This window comes from Protopterus annectens, chromosome 11.part0 (assembly GCF_019279795.1).
Source record: "Protopterus annectens isolate FY-2018-M chromosome 11.part0, PAN1.0, whole genome shotgun sequence".
Taxonomy (NCBI): domain Eukaryota; kingdom Metazoa; phylum Chordata; order Ceratodontiformes; family Protopteridae; genus Protopterus; species Protopterus annectens.
This window is the reverse complement of record NC_056745.1, coordinates 1,061,592,013-1,061,618,850: the sequence shown is the minus strand read 5'-3', so window position 1 is coordinate 1,061,618,850 and position 26,838 is coordinate 1,061,592,013. Positions and strand designations below refer to the sequence as shown.

General features: G+C 36.6%; 1 protein-coding gene across 1 annotated transcript in view; it reads left to right on the top strand.

Moving 5' to 3' along the window:
* The window catches only part of LOC122815696 (mucin-19-like), a 1,162,279-nt gene extending 1,137,969 nt beyond the window's left edge, over positions 1–24,310 (top strand). Inside the window, exon 32 of the mRNA XM_044088411.1 lies at positions 24,047–24,310. Within this exon, the coding sequence (XP_043944346.1) occupies positions 24,047–24,084 (38 nt within the window). The 3' untranslated portion in view covers positions 24,085–24,310. The remainder of the gene's footprint in view (positions 1–24,046) is intronic.
* The last annotated feature ends 2,528 nt before the right edge of the window (positions 24,311–26,838 follow it).

The window sequence follows — 26,838 nt, the reverse complement described above, 5'->3', positions numbered from 1 at the left end:
TAGTTTCTTTGAGGATTAAATGGTTGTCATTAAATATTAAACAATTGTTACATTGTCTCAGTATACCCATATCCACCAAACTTGCTGTGAAGAAGTTAGAAAAGTACATAACCATGATGTCAGGTCATTGTTTGGGGAAACTATAAGGTTACAATGCACAAGGGCTAAACAGTGGGCTGACTAAGGGTGCTTTTGGGGAAAGAGACTAGACTAAGCCATATAATAGTAAATTCAAGTGGCAGTCCTCCTTAATGCACACACTAATTGCTTTATGCTACTCAACACAAAAAAGTTGCTGTCCACTCACTGATGTAGTTTTACAGCTTCAGAGGTGGTTTTATATGGAAAAGTTGGTTTTTAGGTGTCTGTGTCTATACAGCGCAATACTAACCACTGCTTTACAATGGGGAGCAGCATGTAAATGCACCAACTTTATACAATCACATAAAGCACAGGAAACAGGATGTAACAGGCTTGATAGAGAAGGATCCAATCACATAAAACCAATATTGGAGCTGTAGTGCTATGACTCTGAGCTAAGATCAGTGACCCCAGGTAGGATATAATTTCAGAAACTTTTACTTAATATCTCAGTGTGGACTAGGGCAGACACAAAGAACATGGGAACAGAAAGGTGCTGAGATGCAGTTTTAAGCAGGTGAATAAGTACAATAGAAGACTTTAGCAGTAAAATTGCAACATAAACAGCTATAAAAGCACTGAAGCACCAATGCCAGAGTAGACTTCTTAATACTCCCTCTACTGTATTTCTACCACAGTCTAAGGCATCAGACTATACTAACATTTTCCAGTGACACTGTTTATGGAAAAAGTGTCATAATAAAAGACTAAATGAGACACAAATCAGATAGTAGTCCACATTCTGCCATAACTGCAAATGAAACTACAAAACTAAGGCCCCAGTCAGGGTTCAAAATACATTTAACCTTTACAAGTAATTATACCTATGGAGATACAAAATGTAGTACAATGTATAAAGTTGATAAGATCTTAAAGTAGTTCACAGTATTTCCACAAGTGCAAATGAAGCTTTAAGACTAAGGTCCCAGAAGAAAATGAGGAGTGCAAACAGATAACTTTTTTTGCGAAAACAAAAAAAGCAGAAAAGTAAAAAAAAAAGTATCACCACACAGGTCACTGTAAGTGCAACGTAAAATATTGAAGCAAAATTGCAAAATTAAAACAACAGTTTTCCCCTTTTGATTAAAAGATTGTTTCTAGCACTTCAGTACTTCCCACACATATCTGAGTCTTGCATAAAATACATTGGGTGGGCATAGCTTTATAAAGATATAGCAGACTTGCTAGAGAGGGATCACATTAAGTAAAGCCACTATTGTATCTCTAGTCCCATGGCTCTGAGCTACAGGTTAATGTCAAAAAAGAAAGCCAAATGGATGGAAAAATGCTCAATTTATTGGTAACAAATGAACAAAGCTTTCGGGAATGTCCCTTCTTCAGTGTTAATTACAGTTAATCAAACTTCTTAAAATTTATAGTAATTTCAAATAATGCCCCACCTGACAGCCATGCAATCCATAACTTAACATCCTTAACAATTCATTAAATATGCAATTAGTTCTAAAAAATACTAAAAGAGATATCTCCCATACTTATAAGCCAGATGCAAACATACATACATATACAGAGAAAAATATACATATAAAACCATTTAAAAACATCTTATATTACAAAAATTGATTCATGTATATAATACAATAAATTACTAATAATCTATCTAATTTTACCTAACTATCTCAATTACTAAACTATTAACAACAACTATAAGAAAAACAATACGAAAAATTATTTCATTACATATATTGTTTGAATACCCAAAAATAACTAATCATCTATCTGTATTGTTTCTGTCTAAAGTCTAATATTGGTTTTAATGTTATTCTGTTATTTATACCTGGTGCTCTATCTGCTGCTAGCCTTACTATCCATTTATATTCTGCCATTTCTAACTTATTATTCTGGTCACCTAATTGAAGATTCTTATATACAACTTCTAACACTTTAAATTTAAAGTTATGTAAATTACCTTTATCTAGTCTATGTTGGGTTAATGCATTAGATGGAACATTCCTCTTCATATCTGACCTATGCTCTATAATACGGTCTTTTAGACATCTTGAACATTTTCCAACGTAAAAACTTGAACATTGTACGCATGTAGTTAAATACACCACCATTGTTGTCCTACAGGTTGCTGCACAGTTTATTTTATATCTTATATTACTTATAGGATGTTCAAAATATTTTTTATCACAAATATCTGAACAACAACTGCAACTGTAACATGGAAATGTCCCCATGTTACATGTCACAGATGCAGTTAAATTTATTTTAAAGTCTTTAAAGCAGAGTTTCCTTTTTAAATTACTCATATTTCTGTAGGCAAAATAGGGTTTATTCCCTAACATTGCTTTCAGTTCTGGTTGAACCATTAAAATACACCAGTTCCTTTTGTAATTGCTTCTACATATCTTGTCAAGTTATTATAAGTAGTAACATATCTTACAGCAGGACCTATATTCTTATCTTTATCTATAGTATTGATATAATCACTAAAAAAGGGGGATGCTAGTTTTGTCCTTAATTCCATTATTTCTTTACTCATTTTATTAATATTTTCCTTATCATACCCCCTATTTTGAAATTCCTCTGCCAGAATTTCCATTTGTTCTTTACATTTCCTTGGATCTGTGTTCAACCTACTAATTCTTAATAGTTGGCTTTTAACAATACCTTTAAATATGTGTGCTGCATGCATACTTTTAGCATGTGTGTACTTATTAACTTGTACATTCTTTCTGTATGCACAGGTCTCTAATTTATAATTAGTACCTTTATAGATCTCCACATCCAGAAAAATATTTTATCACGAGAGTAATTACTAGTGAACTTAAGAAAACTTGTGGTATTATTTAAATATTGAACAAAGGCCTCTAATTCTTGTTCATTTCCCTTCCATAGTAAAAAAACAGTCGTCAACAAAACATTGGTAGAAAAGAATATCTCTCTTAAATTTGTTTCCAAGACCTCATATGTATTTCTTTTCCCATTGATGTAATACTATATTTGCATAGGTATTAGCCATAGCAGTACCCATGGCTACACCGTCCTACAGGTTAATGTCCCCAGGTGGCTTAGAATTTCAGAAACCTCAGCTTTATGTCTAAGTGGAGGCTGGGGCTGACACAAAGAAAGGGAACAGAAAGGCAGTTGAATGCAACTTTAAGCAGATACACAATAAGCAAAATATAAGGCTGTAGCAGCAAAACTGGAATATAAAGTGCTGTGAAAGCAAGGAAGCACTAGTGATGGAGCAGAATTTAAAATACTCTGACTACTGCAATTCTACCACAGTCTAAGGTGCCAGACCATGCAAAAGTATGCCAGTAACACTGTTACAAAAAATGCAGTAATAAATTACTAAATTGGGCACAGATTTGGCAGTACCTCACAACTTTGCCTCAACTGTGACTGAAACTACAATACTAAAGTCCCAGACAGGGTTCAAATTATAAACAGCTAGCTATTACAAGGAATTTTCTTATGGAGGTAGAAATCCATTGTAATGTAAATGTTGTTAAGATCCTGCAGTAATTTACAACCTTCCCACAGCTATAAATGAAGCTATAAGACTAAGTTCCAAGAATAAGCTAAAATACAAACAGATTAATTTGTTGGCTAAAAATGGTAAAAAGCAGAAAATACAAATCAGTAACATTACATGGGTCACTAAAACTCCAACTTGAAATATTTAAACAGAATTGAAATAAAAGTTTTTGATTATAATTTTGTTCCTCATACTTCAAGACTTTCTATACCTCTCTGAGTCTTGCATAAAAGACCCTTGGTGGGTATAGCTATGCCCCAGACAAAGAAGGCTGAATAGAAGGGAATCTAATCAAATAAAGTCACTATTGGAGCTCTAGTTCTATGATTTTGAGCTACAGATCAATGACCTCAAGTAGATTAGAATTTCAAAAACTTTAGCTTAGGAAAAGAATGACACTGGAATGAAGCTTTAAGCAGGTAAATGATAAGCAAAATATAGAACGTCAGCAGCAAACCTTGAATAAAAGCAGCTGTAAAAGCACTGAAGCACCAGTCCAGGAGCAGAATTCATAATACTTTCACCACTGCAATTCTGCCACAGTCTAAGGCACCAGACTATGCAAACATTTATCAGTAACTCTGTTTAGGAAAAAATAAATCACTAAATGGGGCACAAATCTGGAAGTAGTTCATAGTTCTCCCAAGACTGAAAATGAAAGTACAAAGACTAATGCCCCAGACAGTTTTCAAAATTCAGTCTGAATGCCATGGCTACAACCATACATTTTAATAAAAATAATAAGAGAAAAAAACAGAGATAAGTGCTTTTATGCTCAATGTGCTTCTTCAGGTCTAAATCAGTTACATTTAAAATACAATGTATCAAATAAGGTAATATCTCAATAAAATCAATATAAAATGTTAAGGCCTGCACTGAAGGCGCATAGACCTTAATTTTAAGATGTAATGTAACACATATTAAGTTGTTACATTATTGGATACTTTGCATTTTAAATATAACTACTAGGTATTTGTTGATTAGATCTGAAGACACACCTTGAATGTGAAAGAGCTTATCTCTATTTTTTTCTCATATTATTTTTATTAAAACATATGGTTTTAGGCATGGTAGTTGGACTGTTCTCATTTTTTATAGTTTTATATTTTGCTCAGGACCATTTTTAGCTACTGCTGGTGTATTTCTTTTTATCTTAATTTTCAAAATTGAAACAGCCAGCTTTTGCAATTAATTCTACTAATAGAGATGGAAGTGCAGCATAATGTATAAATTATGCTAACATCTTGCAGTAATTCACAATCTTCTCAAAGCTGAAAATGAAATTACATGGCTAAGAACCTAGAACAAACTAAAAAATGCAAACAGATAAATTTTGGGGCTAAAACATTGAAACAGCAGAAAATTACAAGAAAATTATCAGCACACAGGTCACTATAAGTGCAAATAAAATATATAAGCAACATTGAAATAAAAGCTTTTATCTTTCCTTGTTGATGAAAAACGTGTTTCTCACACTCAGGACTTTCCATTCATCTCTGGTTCTAGCATAAAAGACCACAGGTGGGCATAGCTCTGTGTTAGACACAGCAAGTCTGCTAGACATGGTTCCAGTCAAATAAGGCCAATATTGGAGCTCTATCTTATGACTCTGAGCTACAGGCCAATGAGCCCAAGTAGGTCAGAAACTTTAGCTTAGTATCCTAGTGGGGGCTAGGGCAGACATAAAGAATAAGGGAAGAGAAAATCACTGAAATGCAGGGTTAAGCAGGTAAGTGATAGTAAGTGACAAGCAGACTGTAAGACTCAAACAGCAAAATAGAAATATAAACAGCTGTAACAGCCCTGAAGCACCAATCCAGGAGCATAGTTTACAGTACTCTCACTACTGCAATTTTACCACAGTCTAAAGTAGCAGAGTATGCAGAAATTTACCAGTAATATTGATTATGGAAAATGTTCAGTAATAAATGACTAAATGGGGCTCAGATCTCGCAGTAGTTCACAGTATTGCCACAACTGCAAAAGAAACTGAAAGACTAAGGCTCCAGCCATGGTTCACAATAAAACAGATAACGTTTACTACTAAATGTACTTATGGGAATAGAAATGCAGTATAATGTATAAACAATGCTAAGATCATGCAATAATTCACAATCTTACCACAAATGCAAATGAAGCTAAATGACTAAGGTACTTGAACAAATTAAAAATGCAAACATAATATTATTAATATAATATGCAAAAAGTACAAGAAAGTATCACCCCACACACATAATTATAAGTACAATGTAACATATTTAAGAAGAATTGTTATAAAAGCTTTTTTCTTTCCATTTTGATGAAAAGCTAGTTTCACAAAATTCAGGGCTTTCCACATCTCTCCGACTCTCACAGAAAAGACACTGGATAGGCATAGCTCTGTACTGTATATAGCAGGCTTGCTTGAGAAGGATCCAATGAAATAAAGCCACTACTGGAGTTCTAATCCTATGACTCTGAACTATGGGTTAGACATTCTTGGTAGGTTGGAATTTCAGAAAGTTTACCTTAATATCTCAGTGATGGCTGTCGCAGACACAAAGAACAGGGAAACAGAAAGTAGCTGAAATGCAACTTTAATCACGTAAATGATAAGCAGAGTATGAGTCCAGCAGCTGACCTGGAATATAAATGGTTGTAAAAGCACTGAAGCACCAGTTCTGGAGCACAACTTACAGTACTCCCACCACTGCAATTCTTTCACTGTCGAAGGTGCCAGACTATGCAGAAATTTTCCAGTAACACTGTTTATGAAAAAAATGCTACAATAAATGACCAAATAAGGCAAAAGCTGACAGTATGTCATAGTTCAGCCACAACTGTGAATGAAAAAGGAATGCTATTGTGACTGTGGGCATCATCATCATCAGCATCATAAATTTTAAGTTTAGGGTAATTGATTCTGTTTTGGGGAGTGGGGACTTAATATGGAGACTTAAGACTAAAGAATATGACTGATCTGACTGGAGTGAGAGATGGGCCACCTGGCTTAAATAATTAGCTTATTAGCTAAATTAAAACCATGTTTTATCTTAGTAGATATAGATTGTGATTGTATTTAATTAATATACTTGTTTTTTTTTATTTATTGATTTCATGTAATTCTATCTATCTTGTGACTTTTGGGCTGCTTGTCATATGATTTTTTTTGGACCTATATAAAAATGTATATTTTTTGTGTGTATGTGTTGATAAAAGGGATTGTATCAAAAGCTTTGCTGTTTTACATAAAGTGTTTTACCTATACTGGTTTAGTTTGTTGGTCTACTTTGGCGCTTGTGTTTGATAATGAAACTACAAGACTAAGATCCCAGTCAGGATTTAAATAACAAACAGTTAGTTTTTGCAAACAATTCTTCTTATGGTGATATAAGTGCAGTGTAATGTATAAATGATGCTATGATCTTGCAGTATTTCACAGCTTTCCCAAAGATGCAAATGAAGCTCCAAGGCTAAGGTCCAAAACAAACTAAAACATTCAAACAGATTACTTTTTTGGATAAAACATGGAACAAAATAGAAAAGTAAAAAAAAAAAAACTAACACCACACAAATCAATATAAGTGCAACTTAAAATATCTATGCAGAATTAAAATAAACATTTTTTTTCTTTCCTTTTTGATCAAAAGCCTTTTTCTCACAGTTCAGAGCATTGCATGCCTCTCATATCCCTGCAACTGGTCAGCATGTGTTACTTCCCAATTTAGAAGTCAATATCTGCAATGTTTTATACCACTGCCATCTGCAAAGATCGTGTAACTGAGTGGATTCATAGGCATCGGCCTGGGTGGGTTTAGCACTGTGCTAAATATAGCAAGCTTGCTATAGAGGGATCTAATCAAATAAAGTCAATACTGCAGTTCTAGTCCTTTGACTCTGAGCTACAGGTCAATGATTGTATGTAGGTAAGACTTTCAGAAACTTTAGCTTAATTTCTCATTGGAGGCTGGGGCAGACACACAGAAGAGGGGAAAGAGAGGCACTGGAATACAACTATAAGCAGGTAAGTGATAAGCAGAATATAAGACTCTAGCAGCAAAACTAGAATATAACTAGCTATAAAAAAGTCCTATCCTGTACATCCAAATGTTTATCAATAGCAACCGAAGTACTCGACACTTTATTTGTTTGTGTTTTCTTTCATTTATTATAGATACCTATATTTAATTATATTTATATCTAATATATATATATATATATATATATATATATATATATATATATATATATATATATATATATATATATATATATGCCATGGAGGTGCAGCGGTAGCATTGTTGCCTTACAGCAAGAGGTTCTCCCATTTGATTCTCGGCTGGAGCGCCTTCTGTGTGGAGTCTGCATGTCCTCCCCGTGGTCGAGTGGCATTCGTAAGTCATGCATAGAATGGATGTGCCTTTGTTGAAGGTTGGGCATTGAGCTGGCACCTCAGCACCCATAAAAAATCTACTGCCAATCATTAGTGGACCGAAGTTCCACTGTGGCAACCCCTAACCGGGAAAAGCCAAAAGAAAAACAACAACATATATTGTTCTACACATACTACAGAACAAACTGGCACCCCACCTAAGTACCATGTTCAGTTATAGCCTCACCTCAGGCTTTGTGCCTGCTGAATGGTGCACAGCAATGGTTATCCCACTCCACAAGGGAGAAACCACCACGGACCCCAAGACCTACTGCCCCATTAGCCTGACAAGCCTGGTCTGCAAGGCCATGGAAAGTATTATCATGAAACTTATAAACAAAGACATTGGTAATCTCCAAACTCTGGATCCCACCCAGTTCAGGTTTGTAAAAGGCAGATCATGTCTCCTAAACCTGATAGACTTCTTTGAAGCAGTCACCAAAGCCATAGACAAGGGTAAGGTGGTTCCCACAGCCTATCTAGATCTTGCCAATGCTTTCAGCACCATCCCCCACTCTGGAATTATAGATAAACTCACTAAACTAGGTATAAATCCCTATGTCACAAGATGGGTTGCCAACTGGCTCACTGACAGAACCCACACTGTGAAAGTAGCAGACTCCAAATCTGATTTCAGACCAGTGACAAGTGGAGTACCACAGGGTTCAGTCCTGGGTCCTCTCTTGTTTGGTATCTACTTCACTGAAGTACAGGCTAACACAGAAGGTCTTTGGCTAACAAAGTTCGCAGATGACTGCAAACTAGGAGCCATAAACGAAACTCCTAACGATGTGGACATCCTACAAAAGGGTCTCACTGAGACAGATGCCTGGTGTCAAAGCCATGGCCTCAAGCTCAATGCTAAAAAGTGCATTGTCATCCCCTTTGGTAAAAACTCTGTACCCATGAACTACAACATAGGCAGTAGTATATTTAGCACCGAAAGTGTGATAAGAGACCTTGGGACACAGGTGGACAGTATTCTCTCCTTTGATAATCACATCACCACAGTAGTCAGAAAATCCTTCTACATGGCACACCTCATCACAAATGGTTTCTCATCCAGAAAAAAAGAGGTCATTGTTCCCCTCTACTCATCACTCATTAGACCCATTATAGAGTACAATGTCCCTTTTGGTATGTACCTCACAAGACATCTACAACAACTGGAAAGGCCACAGAAATACCTCACAAAGAGGATTACAGGCCTCAAACAGATGCCCTATGCAGACCGTCTCAAAAAACTCCAGCTTTACTTCATCGCATATCGCCTACTCAGAGGTGACCTCTGCCTAACATACAAAGCTATGTCAAACCCAGAGCTCTTGGACATGCTCCACTTAAAGAAATCCCAATCCCTCCGAGCTACATGCTCTAGGGACCTAAACCTTATCACCACAATAAACAGAACATGCCGGAGGGATAGATTCCTGTCCCAGAGACTTCCCATACTCAGGAATAAACTACCTATCTATATCAAACAAAGCTCCTCATTAGCACTCTTCAAGAAAAATCTTGATGATTGGATGGGAAATAGGAAATTCACCCCGGGGATCATCTCTGTGGCTCTGCTCAACAGTGGCACAGGAAAATAATTTTCTTGGTTAGCAAAAGCCAGGGTACCTTTTTGGATAGGCTTGTATAGACCCCAGGGCCGATAGCCTAGTACCTACCCATGAACCTATGAACGTATATATTATATATAGAGAGAGAGGGAGAGATTTAAGATTACTTACCTTCTTCAACACAATAAAAATGCTGATGGCAAGAATGTTGACCACAAAATGTCAACAACATAAACATCGACGGTCAAGAGCACATGCACATGCTTAATAAAATCCTTATCACATGCAAAAAATATAAATATAATAAAACAAAGCAAATAAAATCCTTATCACATGCAAAAAATATAAATATAATAAAACAAAGCAAATAACATTTTTTTCTGCAGGAGGTAATCCAGCCTCCAGTAACCCCCTCAGCCCCCCCACAACCCATGCTAATTATATATGTATAATAACTCCGAGATCACATATTCTCTGGGGAAAGGCAGTATTCCTCCACCTGAAGATACCAGTTCACCATCTGCAGATGTCGCTGTGGTTGATCAAGCAGCTTTTGACATTTTGCTGTGTCTACTAAATTCAAGAGTCTCATATAAATATATATAGGCTATATGGGTTGTGTCTTGCTCAAGACACGACAATTATCCAGCTTCTAAATGCTCTGGCTCCCTCCCACACTTCCGCACTGACTGATCTTCAGTACTTTCTTGCTGATAATGAAGAAGCAGCTCAGAGGCTTTACAAGAACAGCAGTTAGCATTTCAACTTTTTTTTCTGTCTGATAAGTCCCCTTTGACAGACCTTTCTGCACAGGAATTGTATCTTAAATGCACACACACACACACACACACACACACACACACACACACACACACACACACACACACACACACACACACACACACACACACACACACACACACACACACGCATTGATTCACTTCATAATCTCAAAATACTGAAATATCAAATTTCAGTATCTCGAAACTATGAAGTTGAATACTCAAAACACTGAGTATACATAAACTCGATACCCAAAATTTTAAATCCACAAAATCCCGAAAAACACACATCACACACTAGAAAACACATACATACACAAACGTTCATACCTCCCAATACCTCCCCACAACAAACATAACACACACACGCATACAACCAAACACATACTCACACCTACCCTTAGTATATGCAGGGGGGGCAAGCCCCCCTGCACCCCCATCACACCCCTACTAATATATACTAACTCAGAGGTTGCACAACATTCCATAACATATACAACCCAGCACTGCACATTGCATACCCTCCCCGCACAAACACACATCACATACACACAAATGCCAGCACTCCCAACACTAACACATTCACACTGCACAACACCTATGCTAACCCACACCTCAAACATCCCAACACACTCAAAATACGCACAAACCCTCCCCAAAACCCTAAAAAGTACACTTACCTAATGCACTATCCATACCACGGGTTTGACATTCTGCATTCAACATTTCGGGGTTCGCGATTTCCATCCGTTCAGCTTTATAGGCTCGAGATTCTAAAATTTGATATTTTAGAATTTTGAGCATATAAAGTGTTCCCACATGCACACACATATGTATGCATATATATGCATAGAGTTTTCCTTTTATTTGTTTTAGTGTTATTGGCCCCTTTAAAAAACACAATATTTCTTCATTATTGGAAGTTTCCTCTCAAAGATCACTATTTTAAGCTTTGGCTGATTTGGGAGTTTATTTTCTGGGGAATATACTGCTTATGTAAACTTACTAGTGTTTAAACTATAGCTTCATGTGGAGAAGTGTTTTAATTTAGGCAGGGCAATGTACAAGTGAAGTAGTGCTTGTGTTCACTGTGTGACAACTTACCTGCCATTATTTTCTGCCAGACAAATTTTATTCTAAAGAGGTTTCTGACGCTATTTTTTCTGCTTATGCATTACAGTGTTTGGGGACATTTTATGTCTATAAGTCTGCTGTTTGTGCATGCTGTTTGACAACTTACCTTCTGATGGACTAATTCCAGCATTTCTGACCATATCCTAAGTATCTCCCTTGGTCACAGCATGAATACTTACACTTTCTGATGGTCAAACCTCTGTTGTTCCTAGAAAGAAAGAGAAAAAAAAAAGAAAAACAGTTTATCAGAAAGCTTTTGCTGACTCTCAAGGCTCAGTCTTCACCTTAACTGATGGTGGGTGCCTCTTTACTGACCCAGAGTGATTCCTCAGACCATTTTCTATCTGGCTTTCTATGGTGTAGCCCTTTCAGCCATCTCTTACCAGAGGACAGCCATGTCCTCTTCAGCTGTTTGAGCTGAGCATGGGAGAATCATATTTACTAGGGCACAGAAACATACCAAGAATGCTGTTGGATGTGCCTGAGGAAAATACCTATTGATGGAATATATTCCAAGTCAGTAATTCAAAATGCCTGTAAATGAAAAAAAAAGGTTAAATGTTACAGTCAATTCTGATGCACAGAATTCAGTACCTATAATGCAGGTTAGTCATAATATTCCACAGAATGTTCCACAGAAAGACATGCCAAATGATTCTGATGTAGATAGAGAAAGAGTTTCATCTTGTGCAGATTCACAAGCCCAAATCATCATCATCACCACTGCACATACTTGCATATAATATTGCTAGAATAACTAAAATATCTCTAGTAGATAACCTCTTATACAAATAAATAAATAATCCAACTTGCAGACCATCATTTTAAATATATTATTATAGATCATGTTGATACTAAGCGTGGTGGTGCAGCAGTAGCATTGTTGCCTCACAGCAAGAGGTTCTCCCTTTCGATTCTTATCTGGAGTACAGGGAGAGCCTTCTGTGTGGAGTCTGCATGTCCTCCCCACAGTTGGGTGGCATTCAAAAGACATGCGTAAATGGGCGTGCCTTCATTGAAGGTTGGACATCGAGCTGGCACCTCGGTGTTTGTGAAAATCTACTGCTAATCATTAGCGGACCAGAGTTCCGCTGTGGCAACCCCTAACTGGGAAAAGCCGAAAGACAAACAACAACATAGATCATGTTGATATAGATGAAAGAGGAGGTCCTACAGATAATTTTTTTAAATATAAGGAACTCAAATGGCAACTGCGAACCAATGCAACATGTTATCCAGGACTAAATGGTGTTGTTTCTCTCAGTCCTATTTTGAGACTGAAAGCCAAGTTTGCTATCTAGGTATAACTATGTTCATGGGGCATAAACTGTGTTTAAAGTCAGCTTTGTCATAGGTAACATTATAGCTAGATCCACATATGCATTTATTTCTATATATACAAATTTATCTAGGAGAGGTATTTTAGTTATTTTAGCAATATTCAAAAGCAGCAAATAGATGAAAGAAGCATGCAGAACAGACCACCAGCAAAAAAACAAGTTTATTTAAGCGATTTCGTCAAGTTTCAGACTTCATGAGAATAAAGTCACATGATCATGACAAACATATATACACCACCCCAACTGATCATTGGTCAATGTAATTAGATCATTTCCTCTAAAATAAACATTATACAAATGTAGTAAAAATTATTAGAACTTCATGTTCTTGCAGAAAATAAAAATAAAAATGCAACTAATAAACCTATAAAAATACATAGATTTTAATTTTAAAACAAAACTCAAGGAAATTCTATCATTAAGACCTGGAACTTGACAGGCATTAGTTTTAATCTGCCATGTCAATTCCTTAAATTCTAGCCATTCATCCATTGGTCCCCCTCTTGCTCCAAGGTCAACGTGGTCTATGGCCCCAAACCTAAAAGTATGTGTGGGGCACGCAGAAATGTGCTTGTACAAGGTACTGTTTATGCTTTTATTCCTGATGTCATACAGATGGTGATACACTCTCTGCCTCAGTGCTTTTTTGGTCTTAACAATATAGAAACTGTTGCATAGATTACACACTGCAACATACACATAACAGGAGTATTTCTTCCTACGTTTTACCATTCCATAACCAGTGATTTTGATGGCTTCACCTTGAAACATGGCTGGACACTGATTACATTTCTCACATTTGTAGCAACCACCCAATTTGGGTGCACTAGAGTCCCTTTGTAGTAGGCCCTTTAAACTAACTTCTCTCTTGTACACTATAGTGGGCTTGTTTCCCACTACTGAGTGTACTTCTTTGTCAATAGTGAACATAAAAGTCATAAAAGTCAACACTAAAGGGAAGAATACTCCAGTGGGGCCATTTTCATTAGACAATAAGCAAAAAAAAGTCCCAATTTCCCTTTTTCTAATCAGTTCATTGGCAATGTCCTGAACAAAATTGTCAGGGTAGTCCTCTGGAGAATTTTTCTTTTTCTCAGATTATTGCCAGCATGATTGAGGTGTTTTTATGGAAATAAATGATTGCTCCCCCCAGTTGAAAAGATATAATGTGCGGCAAATGAATATGCCTCATTATACACCTCTTCATCCTCTAGTGCCAGCCTTGGAAGATGTATATAATGCTGCCTTTAACAACCCATATTCACAGTCTTCACTCTCTAACAAAGCAGGAAGACTTTACAAAGTTTGACAAACTAACAAGTACTTGTTCCTCACCTTAAGTTGGACCCTGCAGCAATATTAACATCTACATCAGCAGGAAACAGGCTCCTAGTATCATCCAACACTTCCCCACATGATAAGGAGGGGAAATTTTGGGCAGCTTTGATAAGAGAATGTTTTTCTTCTACTTGGGTGTATACAATTTTTAACTATCAAAGTCATATGTGGATGTTTGTGCTTTTTTTATATAGACAATTTGAGAGCCTTAGCAACCACACCTCCCCTTAAAGGTAGTGCCATTCTCAAGTCTGTTGTTTTCAACATTTCTCAACTTATCTAAACATGCCTTAAGGAGTGCGTATGATTATGCAGATACAAGTATGAAATTAAAAGTTTTCTGCTAAAGTAAAGTCTGAAATTTTGAATTCAGGTTTAGATAAAGAGGTTTTATTTAGCCCATCTGCTACTCAGGACCTCAAACAATTTGATGAGAGAGGGGAATTAATTCAAGGACAAACTATTAAAAGTGGTATATTATCTGGAGGGAAAAGATGCAACAAAATTTAAATATCAAACCATTTCAATTTTTATTTACCAGCATGTAAGCAATTTTGTCTTATAAGTTAAAGACTTCATCAGACAATCAACAAAATAATTCAGCGCTATTTACAACTTAGGAAGATCACATGATTTTTTCCACCAAAACTCTAAAAGGAACAATGACTTAATAATATGAAATTATAAACTATTTACTACAACCAAATAGTTTTAAACCATTATAAACAGGTAATAAACATATATATATATATATGACAATAAAATATATATTAAAAAGTATATAAAATATTATTTATAATATTCTTTAAGTTTTAGTAAAGGGGGAATAGATATCATACCATTAATACCTGGGAAAGAGCTTGCATTTAAGCAAAGCTGTCAAGCAAGCTCTCTCCTTTCTAATTTTATTCCTGAGCTTCTCAACTCAGTCTCAGACTTCAACCAGAGAGTTTCTTAGGACTCAGGATTTCATGACATCTATAATGCTTGTGATACCTCTCACTAGGTTATACATGAGACAGACTCAAAAACACATTGACCCAACATTTCCATCCTCTGGATTCTCAGATACTAATTATGCGCATTGTTGATAAAAGCTAAATGTATAAGAAAATACAGGTTTCCTCATTTTCTCTTCTACCTCCAAGTCTATCTGTAACTACAGACATCTCAGATTTTGCTTGAGAGCAGTTTCCATGGGGGAGTAAAGTTTCCTGTTTGTCATACTACTGTCCCTTAAAAGGCAGATAGGATGTATAAATTTAATTTAAATTTTTATACACTATTCCCAAACCATACCCAGCAGCTTTAGCCTTAGTTGATCTCATTGCTGCTAAGCACTGAAATTGCAATCTTTCTCTTTCAGATAAGGATGGGAAATTATTTATAGTTATTGGAAAAATTGTATACTTCAGCAACTTTTTTAGAAATTTCAGCTATCAGGCTCGTATGCTAAAGTTTGATATGACAAACTGTGAAAGTAAGAGAAAAATTGTTTTTTTTTTTTTACATCATCTTCTTATGAGGAAATTTTTTTACATAACTTTGTTTTCTTTTTCTGTTGCACAGCTCACTACTCATTGTTTGCAGTGTGTGTGTGACTCTGTTGATACTTCTTCCAGGGCGGTGGCCACTGGTACTGTTTAAGGAGGTTTGCATGGTTGCATTCTCAGTACCTTCTAGATTATGTTAAAATGAGCCTGTAATTTCTCCCTTAAATAGAAATTTAGTGCTTGGCTCCTCTGCTGCAGAGGCGATCAAAAAGTGTGATGAAAGGAGCAGGCTGATCCAAGGAATCTCTACGATTTTTCAGCCCTTTGTTCTCAAATTGTTTAAGGGATTTACTTTATCCTAATCCAATTTTAGCAAAAAAAAAACACAGATAAAAGGGTTCTGAAAATCATTCATCAAGGTTACAGATGGCAGTTGGGAGAAAATTCATTGTGTAAAAGGGGTCATTCCTCTTCCTCCAGATCAGATTCTTTTGTTTCCACATGCTCATCACATGCTGTCCCAAGGAGTTATAAATTTAGTTCATCCTTCATAGGTGATAAGGGTTTTTATTTCAAGGATATACCTAGTGCCAAAGAAAAAAATGCTTGGAGATTGGTTCTGAATCTTTCTTTCCTAAACGTGTGTCTGATAGTGCACTGATTCAAAATGTCACTTCATCCTGTTACCTCCTCTTCCTCTTTCAGTTTTCCTGGTAACACTAGACTTAAAAAGATGCTTATTGCATCACTATTCATCCAGACTTCAGGCATTTCTGAAGGTTTTGAGTGTATGATTTACATTAGCAGTTATCTGCTTTTCCCTTTGGACTATCCACTGCACCAAGAGTGTTCACAAATTGTCTAGATCTAGTTATAGCTCATTCCAGACTACAGGGTATCCACATTTTTCCAAACTTAGATGGCTTGTTTATCTTTAAAGAGTCTTTTTCCCCAAGTGTCAGGAATCTCTCTCTCTCTCTCTCTCTCTCTCTCTCTCTCTCTCAGTTATACAAGCTGGGATTCCAAAAGAGCATTCAGAAGTGTTTCTTTACTCCCACATGCAGAATTGTGTTCTTGGGATGTCAAGTAGATACCTCAGTTCAAAGAGCTTTTTTTTTCCAGAGGAAAAAATATATCTTTATTTAGATCTATTTTCAAGGTTTTCCACATAACCTTTGTCACTGTGAGGGAATCCCTCATGGTTGTGAGTCTCATGCCAGTTATGATTCTTATGATACCCCTGGCAGGACTTCACATGAAAACAATACAAGTAGTATCTGAAATCCCTGCGGTCCTAGCATCAACACCCTTTATCTTTTCAAATCCCACTGCTGAGATTTCTCAGAAGAGAAATATTTTGGTAGAGACAACAGATATCCTTAAATCAAGGGTGCCCTACTATCTCCCTGCTCAAAAGTAGTCAGCCAACACAGATGCTTCAGACTTCAATTGGGGGAAAATGTTAAGAGGGATAAAAGTTCAGGGGGATGTAGGACACATGCACAGATGGAAGCAGATAAATATGAAGGAGATACTTCCATGACCAAGGCACTAAACTATCTGAATCATCTTTGGTCCACAAGATCTCTTCAAGTGGTTGCAAACAATGCCACAATCATGTGGCACATCAACAAGCAAGGGCAGGTCATGCCCCCTTTGCAGACTACCTATATTGGCTTGGGATATAGCATCACAGCACAATCTCAGTCTACAGGCGTCCTACATTCTATCTTAGGAAACTGTATGGCAGACAAGCTGAGCAGGACCAAGTCAAATCTTCAAGAATAGAAACTAGATTGGGGGTATTCCAAGATTTGCTCCATCTGTGGGAAGTTCCTGAAGTAGACCTCTTTGAATCTTCTCTCTACAACCAACTGGCAAAATTCTGTTCCAGTACTCCATGCGAGAAGGCCTGGAAGACAGATGATTTTACTATGTTTTGGACAAGAATGGTCTGAAGATTCAGAAGGAATCCCCCAAGATCATTGTGGTGACTCCCTTTGGGCCCAGGCAACCATGGTTCACCCATCTTTTGAAAATGACCAGGGGTAATTACAACATGTTTCTCACAGACTGAATCTAATTACACAAGAAAACGGGTGTTTGATGCACTCTGAAATTAATTATTTTCAACTCATTGCCGGAATTATAGGGTCTTAATTCCATTTAGGTATCTGTTTACTGAGGATGTGCCACAGGTACTTATGAGGGCAAGAAACCCTGATACTACAAAATCATATATTTGCAAATGGAAAAGGTTTTTTTAGTTGGTGTCAACAACATAACCAACACTCATTCGGGGTTATTTGTTCTATAGTTTTGCAATATTTGTGAAAGTTACTATCCTATAGATTTTCTTATTCCTTTATCAAGGTTCATTTAATCACCATTTCAGCATGTCTACCTATAGAGCCTCATGTTTAATGCAATCTCATGTCAAAATGTTTTTGAAAGTGGTTTTGCTAAGAGGCCTCCAAGAAAACCACTGGCTTATCCTAGAGATCTTAAGTTTGTGTTAGAGAAGCTAACACTTGCTCCATTTGAACCAGCTAATCTAGCAGACTTGAAGTTTTTAACATGGAAAACAGTTTTACTTGATTGCTCTGACCTCTGCACCAAGGGTATCTGAGTTGCAAGCTTTTATGATGACTAACCCTATCTCATTTTCCATAGAGACAGGGTTTGTTTGAGAACTAATCCTTCTTTTATGACTAAGGTGGTATCCGAGTATACTTTAAGCCAAGTTATCAATCTCACCATTTTTCTCCCTTAACCTCAAAGATGAGTAGAAAATATATGGCATACCTTGGAAATCTGCAAGCAACTCAGGTACCATCTTGCCAGAAAGAAATCTTTCAGATCTTCTGATCAATTGTTTATTTCTTGTGGAGGTAAGAAGATAGGGCAGCCTGTGTCAAAACATAATATTTCCAAATGGCTGTCTAAAATCTATTACCTTTTGTTATATTCACAATAATAAATCTATTCCAGGCATGGTCTAGGCCCACTCTACTAGGGCCTGGGATTCATCTATGGCTTTTTGGAAAGGATTGGATTCTAAAAGATTCCAGAAGTCGCTACTTGATCCTCTGTACATACATTAACAAAACAGTTTGATTCCTTCTCTATGCCCAGATCAGGCTTTGCTAGGACCATTCTCCTGGGTATCCTGGTTTCTTCTCCTTCCACTGCCCAAACATAGTTAGTTATGATAATCTACTCATATAGCTAAGGCTTATGCAGCAGTGATGAATATGATGAAAATAGCACAGTTGTGTAAGCTGAACTTATCATAGCAGCAGATGTTCGAATGATCATTGTTGCAATAGCCACTACCTCCCTCCACCCCCCTCTTGTTTGTGTATGTGTTTTTATTCCAGGGTGTAGACATTTATTTGTTGTTGTTCTTAGCATTGTCCTTTCAGGGTTCAGCCTCCCTGTTTGTACTGGCAAGAATGCTCTAAAAGGCTTCATGCCCAAACTTGTGTTTTAGTCAGCTCAGCTTGAGCTGCTTGACCGTTTGGGTCCATGGAAAGTACCCCAAATTTTTGGAAGCTGGCCAGTACGTTCAGTTTACACAACTGTACCTTACATGGGCCCTCAAGATGCTTTCTCAAGACAAGTATGGTTACATTATGGTGGTATTCCATGTCGCAGTGAGTAACATGGGATACAAACTGCTGAGGGACATGCAAAGAGACATGTTGGAAATCTCTAGGCATGTGACAGATGCAGGTAATGCTTTGTTCTTGGAGTGAAATACTACCTTTGCCAAGAATAATGCCTAGGGATAAAGAAAAATAACTGGCTTTAACACAATTGGCTTAAAAGGTGATATAATACAAAGAGGATGCAGTATATTAGCCTGGGAAAGATGATAGACAGTTCTACTTGTTCTGTAAGGGATGGCATTCTCATTCAAAGGTTATCACATAATTTCTAAACCTCCTGCTGCCACAAAGTACATTTTTAGGCATAGAACATCTAATGGACATCCCACCTTAGCAAATTATTCTAACTTCATATAGGGCTACATTAATGTGCTTCCTTCGACTCCAGGAGTTTCAGTAACAAATTGCCAGTCTTGAGGTGCTCTTGTATCTGAAACATGTACATGTATGTGCAGTTCCAAAAACTTGATTTAAATGTAACTAAAAGTACTTCCTCCATATCTGGGTTTTGCACTTACCATGCCTTCATACCTGGTAGATACTATAGTGATGCTTCCTTATTTGTTAATGCCTATATCTTATCTAGGATGATACCTAGAGCCCTGCAAACTGAGTTACTAGAACTTCAGTTTATCATGGATAAGACAAGCTACCAGCATATAGCATGGTATATATAACTCTCTGCATGTCTTCAGGTGAACATGTCAGAATCATTGAATTTTGAACAAAATCCTGTAAGAACAAACTCCATACTCCTAAGTGACTTCAACTAGCCAGCCATAGACTGAAACGCTTATAACTCTATAAGACCAGAGCTTTCTGGATTTGATAAATAGGAGTTCTCTAGATTAAATAGTTGGTGAATCCACTCAGTACCAAAATATTCTGGATCTGGTCTTCACTAATTTTTCCTCTATCTTCCACTCCCCTAGTGTCTCCTTCTCTAGTTGTCAGACTTGGTCTATATTAAAAACTCGAACGTTTACTTACCCGAACACTTAAACACCTACACATCTTCATTGAACCACAAAAACTTTGATTGTCCTGAAGTGCGAAATTCAAAATGTCGATTCATCATGGTTGACCCTTCTGCAGTATAGCTCCATAAGGTTAGTGTGCGATAGTTACGGACCTTAGGGTTAGGGTGCGGGTTAAGGTAAGTGCATAGATGGTAATGTATGTTAGATTTAGTGTAGGGTTAGAAGTAGGGTTTTATTAAGTGTATGTGTGTGGATTATTTAGTTTGTTTGGGTATAGTGTGCGATAGTTACGGACCTTAGGGTTAGGGTGCGGGTTAAGTTAAGTGGATACTTGGTGGTATATGAAAGATTTAGTGTGGGGTTAGAAGTAGGGTTTAGTTTAGGGTTAGAAGTAGGGTTTAGTTTAGGGTTAGAAGTAGGGTTTTGTTTAGTCTATGTATGTGGTTTATTTAGTTTGTTTATGTAGGTAGTATGTAGCGGGCGGTGGGATGGGACAATTATGACATTTCAAGTTTTTGAATTTCGCGGTTTAGGGTGTTTGGTGTATTTGCAGTTCGCGGAATATGTGTCGGTGTTTAGGTGTTCGGGTAAGTAAACTTTTAATATTTTGATATAGACCCATCAGACCATAAACTCATGACATTTGCACTAAAATCCATCATACCCACCCCATTATTGTATATAAGGACTTCAAACGAGGTAAACTTTATACAATTATATGATGAAATCTTTAAAGTTACCAATGACATCACTACAGTTGACAGTGAGACAGCAGCTAATCTCACCCAGGTGTTTTATACCCACCTAGACAAAAGCATACATTTACCAGTCACAACTAAAGCCAACATCCATGGAAATTTTAAAAACAAACTCCCCTGGTGGTCAACTGACTTAAACAAACTTTATAACAAGAGAGAGAGAGAAAGATAAACTCCTTAGACTGTACAGTACAGCTGGGACTTCTAAGAATAAAGATAGCATAAAAATATTACCAAAAAAATGAAAAGCACTATAAAGACCAGTAAAGCAACCAAAAATATAGATTAGCTTCTGAAACAAAGGATAGGTAGAAGTCCTTCCTTAGCTATGTGAGAAAACCAAAGAATAACACTTAAAACATTCTCTGGACTTCTCCTTAATGAAATTATCCCACTCTGACCCAAATGACATCACAAATACACTGGCGAACAAGTTCTTCAGAAACTTCATTCAAGGAGAGATCTTTTTCTACACCAGTCAACTCAGAATCATTTACACTCCTATCATTACCAAAGCACATGTTCTTAGGGTGTTGTCAAAAAACAAATACACATCCTTCATAAGTCCCAACAACATACTAAGATGCTTATTAAACAGAGATAAACAGGCTATCTCTGAACCTCTCCTTAAAATGTTTAACCTAAGCCTAGCCACAGGCTATGTTCCTGAATCCTGAAACATTGCTGGGGTGATGCCACTCCACAAGGGTGGCCCTACTTCAAACTCTGGAAATTATAAACGATGTACCCTTATGAGGCTGATCTGTAAAGCTGCAGAGCATATTACAAACAGTTGCATTAATTATGGTATTAAGAATCTCAGAAGTCTTGATCCCCAACAATTTGGCTTCATCAAAGGGAGAGCATGCATTTTAAACTTTATTAATTTCTTTGAGAGGGTCACACTGTTCATGCAACTTATCTTGATCTGCCATACCTCAAGCTGGCATTTTAAGGAAACTATTACCATTAAACACATATGCTTATGTGTTAAGATAGACATCCATTTGCCTGAAGGCTAGAACCCACACAGTTCTTGTGAAAGGTGTTTCTTCATATAGCAGTAAGATAATCAGTAGAGTCCAACAGGGATCAGTATTGGGTCTCTCCTGCTTAGCATATACCTTTCTAATCTCAAAAAGGATAACTGTGATCTCTGGTTAATCAACTTTATAGAGGACTGCAAACTGGGTGCAACTGTCAGGCTCCCCTTCCAATATCTGTACCCTTCAGACAGCCTTTCCTTAGCTAATACCTGGTGTACTGAAAATGGCCTTAAATTGAATGTTGAAAAGTGTTGCATTGTTTCCTTTGGGGAATAGAAATTACCTACAGTGGTAAAGTTTAAGTAATGGGGATATGGGGGGTGCAGGGGGCTTGCCCCCCTGCAAAAATGTGTGTGCATTGTGTTTCATTTGTGTTTTTTCTGGATCTGTGAAGTGTAATTCGCGAAAGTGCATTTTCACTGAAATGGACTTTCGCTGAACTGGATTCACTCACTTACAATTCGCACAAGTGAGCTTTCAATGGGTCAAAGTAGATCCATATATACATACATATATATATATATATATATATATATATATATATATATATATATATATATATATATATATATATGTATGTATGATATATATGCATACACAGATACACACATGCACACACACACACGCACACATTTGCACACACATACACACACACACACACACACACACACACACACACAGACACACACACACACACACACACACACGTTAGACCATGACCAAATTCAAAACTAGCATTTAGACATGTCTAAAAGTCAGTTTTAAAGATTTATTTAATTATTAGATTATGTAGTTTTTTTTTGTTTTGCTAAATTCTTAGAGAATTAGAGAAGCCCAATAAACAGTTGAACTCATTCATGCATGCTCAGACTGCCAGTCTTACTGTCTTTTGCTTCACACTTGCAGCACTACTGTGGGCTACCCTGCCTCATTCATGCTTATAGTACTTGTAAAGCAGACTAAATACAATGCTATTGTTATAATTTAGCCTAATCATCAGATGGAATTTGCAGCTTTCAGGAACATGATTCTTCTTCTTTTTTCAGCTTTTTCCTGGTTAGGGGTCACCACAGTGGATTACCTGTCCACTCATGATTAGCAGTGGAGTTTTACTGTATCGTGTTGCCAGCCCAGTGCCCAACCTTCCACAGAAGGCACACACATGCACACACGCACACACTCACACCTAGGGCCAATTTAGAGTGTCCAATCCACCTGCAGCATGTCTTTGGGATGTTGGAGGAAACCGGAGCACCCGGAGGAAACCCAAGCGGCCACAGGAAGGACATGCTTTCAGGGACATGATTAACTTGTTTAAATATGAAGAGATGATGTTACCCAAACGTGTAAGACAAAACAAACTACTTCCCATATTTTGTTGAAAAATGTTTGCCTCACATTTAATTTTACTGTGACTCTGAGCTCTGTTTACCTACAGTCCAAGCTGCTAGCAGTCAAGAATGTAACACTTCATTAACTGTCTGCTGTCAGGTGTAAATGAATATTCAAAATTCAGTGACTATATCTTTCTCTCCTCCTTTTGAGAAAATTAGTCTACTGCCTATTCCAGACTTGGTAGGCTGCTGAGAAAAGGAGTGGTGAAACTGATAACTTGTTCTTTTAATTCATAGTCTCCTCTTCTCAGACACCTGTTGTACTCTTAAATACAAACAAGTACTGAACATAACCCAAGACATCTATACTCCTGGGGTGATTTCAAAAACACATTTCATTATGTACGATGCCTTAAAACAGCTGCAGTGGTAATAGAGTTGTCTTCTTTGCTTGATAAAATGTGTGAATTTGATACAGCACTGTATAGTTTATGAATGCATATGTAGCAGTTCATCAACTAAATCAACATTTTTTTTTCTTACAGACCAATCTTATGACTTCAATAATAATTATGACTGGTGATTAGAAGCAGTGGAACTGGCCAGCAATGCACATACTTGTATACATAATTATGTATTATTAATATGTTTTAGTATATAATATTATTGGCAGAATTATATTATTTATGGAATACTTCAAAGCCGTAGTGAAAAACTGTATCATATGCTGAACTGATTAACTTTTGTTTGCTGCTGTTAAACTAATTTGTATAATGTATAAATAACAATACTTGGTGCTTTGAAATATGGAACTGTGTTTTTTTCCTTTCATTTTTTCTTTATAATTTTAGACCTTTCATCATGTGTACAAGATCTGACAACATCCTGATATATGCACAGGGGTTAATGAAATAATGTAATTTGTGACAGTACCTGCAGAGCAGAAAAGAACTCCATGAATGACCTCATGGGTATAGTAATAGAGGTATCAAAAAGAAAGTACTTTTTCTGATTATTATTCAAAGAGGAAAATAAAATAAATGATGTGGCCAGGGAATGTCCTCCAAGTAAAACAGATCCCATTGGGATTTATACTGTTTATCACCAGCTTACCTCCAAAAAGAACTTAAATATGAGTAGCCATTTCTTGTTAAAAAAACAGCAATAATAAATTAAAGAAAGTAATTTCTTCTCTTGTGACTTGTCAGGATAATCCCTAAGAAATAAAATCTCTTGGCAACATTACTAAGACTATGGAACCATTTTTGGAGGTTGTCTAATTCTGAACCTTTAAAAAAATATGTTTTTCCCATAGAATGTCACTGAGAAAGTGCTAGTGCCATGTTTTGCTTCTTTTCTTATAATAATAAGACAATTATTTTCCAGTATTGGGTAGTTTGTGGCACAGACGTTGATGCAGGAAATAGATACTGTAAAGAGTCAGAGATAAAACAAGGGAGTAAATCATGGAGTCAGAGTTTACCTACCTAAAGAAAGAAAAGTCATTAGATTGTTGGGGTTAGTGATAGGAATGATAAAAAGGATCTGCAAAGTAAAGGAAGAAAAAGGTAAAACCTAGAGATAAATAAACTTAAAGAGGGGACATAGTAATGTGTCTTATTAAGTAATTAATTCATACATATTCTAAGAATATTATTAATGTAATCACATGCTAAATTAGTAATCTCCTCCACAGGAAATGGAGAGCAGCTTAAGAGTATAACTACTTGTGAAGGAGTCTCCAGGTTCTTGTTGTCTATGAAGTATAAATTACAGGGAGGCCTGAAGGAGTTTTGCTGTACAATTTTCATCAGAAATATCCTAAGGAATGAACTAATTCATGCAAATGCATATGTTTCACTGCATAGAAAAATCTGCACGACACATCAAAACAAGACAGTCTATATTTCTCTTGAGCAAGATTATTATATATGTTTGTCTACTATGTTTTTTTGGATTTGACTGGGTTATAGCACCACAGAGTGACTTGCATTTGAATGGAAGATAGCTTCTGTGAAAACTTTAAAATTAAAATATAAAATCCAAAGTCATGGTGACCTGTGAGGCAAGCTTGCATACTGCAAGGCACCTTTTTACTTACTATAACTTAATAATACTTATACTGGAGGTCACATAACTGTCTTCATGAATACAGTATATTCACCAGTCCCCATATATTACTTGCCATTTCGGCAGAATCTGTGAAATGCACAAAGACATGGCAATCTGTTAGGAGTCACAGTCAGCACTCTAGATGAGATGCCAATCCATTCATTCAAGTCAGTAGTGAGATCACTGGACATGAGTTGTGATCTGTCCTAACAAATGCAAACACTAATGACCAGTGTTTAAAGAGCTATGGTGGAGATCATGGCTGCTCAAATGATCAGCTTGGAGGGCATGTGTGTTATGAACAAGCAAGCAGCTTTTGTAGCCATTTGCTATAGTTTCAAAGATGTATGAGATATTTCAGTCAATACAAAGAGCAAGTGTCAGACTTTTTTTGCCATCAATTCGTGTTGAGGGGGTGTCAGTTGGAGACTGAGCAAGGTATGAGTTGACCTACCTACAGTTCTGGGTATGATATATCTGCTATCTTATTCTCCTACATTAATTTCCTTAATTGTGTAATGTTATCCACATTTTAAATTAACCAGTAGTTTAGTTATTAACATAGTGTACTAATATGTAATATAGTGAAGCAAATTTTTCCTATACAAACCTTTTAGCCAGGATCATGACTAGAAAGGTTTTTTATTTCAGTGTACCTAAACAGTTATCAAATATATACATGACTATATCAGGAAGTATATATACTTAGCCATTTATCTCACACACACACACACACACACACACACACACACACACACACACACACACACACACACACACACACACACACACATATGAATACCTGAGTAAGTACATACAATTAGTCAATTAACAAATATACACATTAATACATGTGTTAGTAGGTAAGCCTGGACAGTTATCAAGTATATACATGTATAAATATGCAGACCCAGCCAGTTATGAAATATACACATGAATACATGAGAAAATATGTACATCCACTCAGTTATCAAATATACACGTGAAAGTATACATCCCTAGCCAGCTATCAAATATACACATCAGTACAAAAGTATGCACACCTAGGTAGTTATCAGATGCATGCATAAATGCATGAGTAAGGAGGAAATGTTTTAAACCAAGAGAATACTTAACTAAAATTAAACACAAAATAAATCAGTGAGAATGGGTATGTAAGAAATATTTTTCAAATGTGGCAGCTCAGAGCCTGCAGCACAAACAGCACAATTCCACAAAATAACAA